Source organism: Lolium perenne, chromosome 5 (genome assembly GCF_019359855.2).
Source record: "Lolium perenne isolate Kyuss_39 chromosome 5, Kyuss_2.0, whole genome shotgun sequence".
Classification (NCBI taxonomy): Eukaryota; Viridiplantae; Streptophyta; class Magnoliopsida; order Poales; family Poaceae; genus Lolium; species Lolium perenne.
The window spans coordinates 241,637,828-241,643,881 of NC_067248.2; the positions used below are offsets into that span (position 1 = coordinate 241,637,828).

Consider the following 6,054-nt stretch of genomic DNA (forward strand, 5'->3'; position numbering starts at 1 on the left):
GGAATGATCTTTTATGAAATAAGAGAAGGTCATTTTCTCCATTTTACCATTTGTCTTTCCTTAGCAATTCAATTTATTTCTGAAATATAATTGATTCTCAATTATTGCTAGAAATAACAATAAGATATAATGCATTGTACCATTTATATTTAGTGTCTTCTCTAGTAACGTGGACTGCTAAGAGAAGTCACATCTTCCCTACCATTCTACATGCCTTAATATTCCTTGGACAAAAAGTCAACATTCCTTATCATCAACTTACAAAAAAAATTCTCAGTAAAGTTATAGTAGTTATAGCTCATCTTTTTTTAGAAAAAACATTCATTATCACAAATTATATCATGATTGAAAAATAAAAATGATTAGAGCCTTAGAAAGTTCGAGACATTTTTTTTTTTTGAGAAACGCAGTACAAACGCAGACGCTCACATACACGCGTATACACTCACCCCTATGAACGCACACACGCACACCCTACCCCTATGAGCACCTCCGGAAGACTGAGTCGGCGGATTGGATCTTGAAATTGACGAAGTCACCACAGGCGCCTCGCTATCGACGGGAACGTCGCCTCCCACTGAATGAATATTCCGCCTTTTATGAGACACACAGATGTCAAACCTGGGGTTTGAACTCTGGTGGGCTGAGGATACAACCATCCTCCTAACCACCCAAGCCAGACGAATAAAGAGAAAAGAAAAAATTGGAGAAGAATAGTCAAAGTTATTCTTCACTCACCTAAAATCATTTACACAAAAATACAAGGCAAGAAAAGAAAGCAAGACGCCAAAGGGAGCACAAATATTCGCTCGCGTGAAAAAGAAATCAAGAGAAGACCGGAGACCACCAAACGTGTGCGGCCTCCTTTTTAACAGTAGAGTAGTCCTCTCTCCCCTCTCTTCCGCTGACAGGCAGCAACCGTAGTGGCGGAAGAACCTCTCCTCCGTGCCGGGGATTGAGACCAGCGGAAGAAATATTCCAGAGGCGTCCAGCTTGTTCCAAGATTCCCCACCAGCGTGTCCGGTCTTGATTCCCCAATAGTTTTCTCGCTGGTGCGTGGAGAAAGATGGGATTTTCCGAGCTCCGGGGTCACTTGCTCCGTTGATTGGTGAGCTGCGGAGGTCCCCTGGCTTTTTTCTCGCCGCCGGCCCTTGGCTCCGCCCGCAGGCGCAGATTGCTTCATTTCTTGCGGTAAGAGAAACTCCCTCACGATTCTTGTTTTGGTTGAAGCTTCTTGTTTTGTTTTGCTGGTTTAATAATTTGTCGATTCTCCGTTAGGATCACCTGCTGTATCCTGTAAAGATAAGCTCAAATCTTGGCCTATTCATCGCAACCTGAAGACTTGCTATTTTCCGTCAATTCAAGTTTGGCTCGCCAACCTGGAGAGGGGTTCACTAGATTCTGCAGGAACAAGATCTTGCAATTCTTGGAATTTCTCACGGCACCGCCAAACCCAATAAGTTCTTGGATTCGGAGATGGAGAGGCAATCCAGCACCCGTCTCGGCGCTCTGGAGAAACTGAAGAGCTTCCGGGGAATAGAGAAGCAGAGGAGCTTCAAGTTCCTGTCCATGGAGAGGCAGCAGAGCTTCAAGGAGAGGAGGAGCAGGGACAGCCCCGGGAAGAGGGGCGACTCTGCGCTCCACCTCACTGCGAGGGCCGGCAATGCTGCCCATGCTCAGAGGATCATTGAGGACTGCGATCCGGAGCTGGTGGGGGAATTGGCCGCCCACCAGAACCAGGACGGGGAGACGGCGCTGTATGTGGCCGCGGAGAAGGGCCACGTCGACGTTGTGTGTGCGATACTGAAGGTTTGTGATGTGCAGTCGGCAGGGCTCAAGGCAACCAATAGCTTCGATGCGTTCCATATTGCGGCGAAACAGGGCCATCTGGGTTAGTTATTTGCTTCTCTTAGTTCATCACTAACCGTAGAATATTATTTTGCTTCATCAAAATGAGATGTGCTTGGAAAGTCAATGGTTTGAGTTTACATTTCTCTGAATTAGAATTCTTTAATACGTGGGTTTGCTGATCTTCTGAGTTGAACAGCGAATGCGTATTCATTCATGTTGGATTCTTTATATAATTGCAGTTGTCTAGGTTTATAAAGAATGACTTGTATTTGATTGACTTTGGCAAAATACCTAATTCGTTGTGATTGCAATGGAATGTTTTCTTCTCATTTATGTCATGGGGTACTAAAGCATTTAGAGACTAACCACCTCTGCATTAAATGTTTGAGAAACTTATGTGGTGGATTTGGTCTAGAACATTAAGCTTCCAGCCTACCTTGTCTTCTTGGTTTGGCAGGGAAAGTTGAGCATGAATTCGCACATTCGATATATTATTTTTGCATATGTGCAATATGCTAGCTCAAAAATATTGGTTTCTCGAAAACGAAGCAACGTTAATGTTTCTCATCAGATATAATTCATATACCCTTACATTTGACTATTGCGTTAACAAAATTTTGCTTCTTAAGTGTTTTCTTATCTGCCTTAATTATTAAACCCATGTAAGTTTCAGTAGTATGCAGTGGAGAAGAGCAAATCAGTGTGCAACTCCTGGTCCCTGAATATGATGATTCTTGTATGTTAGTGTAGTTTTTTCTTAACCTTATATGTCAAGTTATTTTTGGCTCATGTAGCTATTCCATCCCTTGGTTTTGCAGATGTTTTGCAGGAGCTACTGCAGGCATTTCCTGCGTTAGCTATGACAACCAGTTCTGTAAATGCCACAGCTTTAGACACTGCTGCGACTCAGGGCCACATTGGTATTGTCAATCTTCTACTGGAGACAGATGCAAGTCTTGCTAGGATTGGAAGAAACAACGGAAAGACAGTTTTGCATTCAGCAGCAAGAATGGGCCATGTGGAGGTGGTAGCATCGCTGTTGAATAAAGATCCAGAGATTGGTTTCAGAACAGACAAGAAGGGACAAACAGCACTACACATGGCTTCAAAAGGCCAGAATGCTGAAATTTTGCTCGAGTTACTAAAGCCCAATGTCTCGGTAATCCATGTGGAAGATAACAAGGGGAACAGGCCACTGCATGTTGCAACCCGGAAGGGCAACACCATTGTAGGTTTATCATACCACAGAATATTTTTCATTTTCTTTGATGCTTTCATTCTTCATGTGCTAATAATTTTTTTTTTTGCAAATTATTTCTGGTTCACACTATGATCATTTGCAAAGAAGATATTGCTTGCTTAAACTAGGAACTATAGATGTTTAAGAACTAAATTCTTAAGCAATTTACACTCAACCAACAGTGGAAAGACTTTCTTCCGTAGATTAAGAAAATCATGAAGTTCAGACTCTCATGGGTAGTATATGCAATGTGTACCCTTTGCTGATATTTGTGTGTTTCTTTACAGATGGTTCAGACTCTAATATCCATTCAAGAGATTGATATTAATGCAGTCAATAGAGCTGGTGAGACTGCTTTTGCGATTGCAGAGAAACAAGGCAATGAAGAGCTTGTTAACATTCTGCGAGACGTTGGCGGAGTGACTGCAAAAGGGCAAGTAAATCCTCCAAAATCAGCCAAGCAGCTTAAGCAAACAGTCAGCGATATCAAGCATGACGTCCAATCACAGATCAAGCAAACACGTCAGACTAAGATGCACGTCCACAAGATCAAGAAGAGGATTCAAAAGCTCCACATTGGTGGGCTAAACAATGCCATCAACTCCAACACCGTTGTTGCGGTACTTATTGCCACCGTTGCCTTTGCGTCCATATTCACTGTTCCTGGTGGCTTTCTGGAGGATATAAACAAAGCGCCTGAACCCGGTATGAGCCTAGGGCAAGCACTGGTAGCAAGCAGGCCAGCATTTATAATCTTTTTGGTCTTCGATTCCCTGGCCCTCTTCATTTCTCTCGCGGTCGTCGTTGTCCAGACCTCACTGATAGTCGTGGAGCAGAAAGCAAAGCAGAAGATGGTCTTTGTGATGAACAAGCTGATGTGGCTCGCATGCCTCTGCATATCAGCAGCCTTCATAGCACTGACCTACGTTGTCGTGGGCCGAAAGGACAAGTGGCTGGCCTGGTGCACGATGGCGATCGGCACCGTGATCATGCTAGCCACTATCGGTTCCATGTGCTACTGCATCATCACCCACAGGATGGAGGAGAAGAGCCTGAGGAGGATCAGGAAGTCCTCCATGAGCCAGTCATGGTCCATATCAGTTGACTCGGACACAGAGCTAGAACTGGCCAGCGGAAACAAGAGGATGTATGCTCTGTAGGGATGATGAGTTGATGACGAGAATCGTGGTCAAGTCTTGTATATATTGGAAGCCCGTTTGCCCGAGGCTACGTACTCCATGGCAATCAGCGGATTTGACTCTGAATATATATCTAGGCCTAGGAACATGGCACCTGTATGTATGTATACAGTTGAGCCTCCTTGCAGAAACAGAGATATCTGAATGAAGGTTCTGTGTAGAACTGTAGATTGGTTCCAGGCAGCCACTTTTTATAGGCACTATAGGAGTATCTGTGAAGCAAGATGTTTTGCTCATGTAGTCTTACATCTACCACTGTTGATGATGATGATGACAATACTTACAATTATATACAATAGTACAATAGAATAAATTGCCATTTTGTCAGAGTTCTGTGGTCATGGTTGCTCATCTTGTGCAACACGAGTCAAGAGAAGAAAGTGATGACCTAGATACATATTTCCACAGTGGTTGTGGTTGTGGTCTATTGGTCAATCAGACTGCAGAACCAGAATATGTTAGGACCAAAAACTGGTTTGTGACAAGTCACTCTCCGTAGTCTAGACTTTGACGGGAGAATATCAGAACAGCCTAATGCTGCCGCATTTCATGATGTGGTTACCAACTTTTTGCAGTTTTGTTGACCACTTGAATATTTGCTTATTCTAGAGACGACGGGGAGATCGTCGTCAGCGGTGAAGTGTGGTGAGCTGTTGAGGTGAGGTCAGACCCAATCTGGTGTTGCCAAATCACTGAAATCAGATGCCAAGGAGGACACGGACGTGCAAACTTTGTGGAAGTTTTGCTCCAAGTCGACGTCGTCCCCGGTGCTGACAAAAACTGAACGTTCAGAAATCAGGACTTCAGTTCCAGGTGAAGATGTGAATGTCTCCATGACTCCATCGTCCATTGGTTGAGTTTTTACAGGTTCCTTCGCTTCTCTATCTAAGTCATCGGAGATTTTTACTCTACTTCTAAATCGACAACGATTTCTAAACAGTTTTGCCAATCCTCGGTCGACCAAGAATTTCGTGATCCATGCTAGTATGAGAAATGCCTTAACTCTCAGTGGATTAAGAATTAGTTCCATCCATTTCTAAAATATACCATACACCTAGATAAAAATACAGACCTTCGGGATCAGCGACTTACAAATGTATTCTCTTGTTTCATTTTTGCTGAAAAAATATGTGTTTATTTTTTGTTTCTGAAGTTGTTTTGGATTTGGTATATCTAATTTTCTTTCTAGATCTTTGGATAAAAGCCCAACCAACCACCTGACACAGTATATAATTCACAAACTAAAAATTGCAGTTAGGTTTCATGAGGCGATTTACACAAAAATAACCCTTTTGTGAAAAAAAATCACAGACTGACCTTCCGGCGAAACTATTTCACCCTGACATAGGCATCCCCAATGGGCCTGCCGAAGATAGTACCCGGGGTTTACTGAAGGCCCACGACTCGAAGAATTAGAAGAATCGGAAGCCCAAATTGCTATTAAGAAAAGCTAGAGTTGTATTAGGAGATAATGTTTGTAATCTTGCGGGATGAGTTGAAACCCTCCCGGACTCTGTAACTTGTACAATACGAATCCCTCGGCTCCACCTCCTATATAAGGGGGAGTCGAGGGACAAAGAAAGTATCAAATCATTGTCTCACAAACCCTAGCTTTCATATCGTCGAGTACTTTTCGGCTGAAACCTTCGAGATCTACTTGCCCTCTACTTCTAACTAAACCCTAGTCTACAACCCGTAGGCATTGACAAGTTAATACCTTGTCAATTGGCGCCGTCTGTGGGAATTAGAGGCGTCAAGGATCTG

The 6,054-nt window shown here is 43.3% G+C and overlaps 1 protein-coding gene across 2 annotated transcripts; it reads left to right on the forward strand.

Annotated features, from left to right (window-relative positions):
• Positions 1 to 841: 841 nt before the first annotated feature.
• On the forward strand, positions 842 to 4,617 carry LOC127302450 (ankyrin repeat-containing protein At5g02620). 2 transcript variants are annotated; one of them, XM_051332920.2, is made up of 4 exons: positions 842 to 1,191; positions 1,279 to 1,891; positions 2,670 to 3,079; positions 3,379 to 4,617. In XM_051332920.2, the coding sequence occupies exons 2-4, from the start codon at positions 1,477 to 1,479 to the stop codon at positions 4,249 to 4,251; spliced, it is 1,698 nt and encodes a 565-aa protein (XP_051188880.1). In that variant the 5' UTR covers positions 842 to 1,191; positions 1,279 to 1,476; the 3' UTR covers positions 4,252 to 4,617. The 2 variants fall into 2 exon arrangements, with proteins under 2 accessions (XP_051188880.1, XP_051188881.1); XM_051332921.2 differs by having other exon boundaries at positions 1,408 to 1,891.
• Positions 4,618 to 6,054: the final 1,437 nt, after the last annotated feature.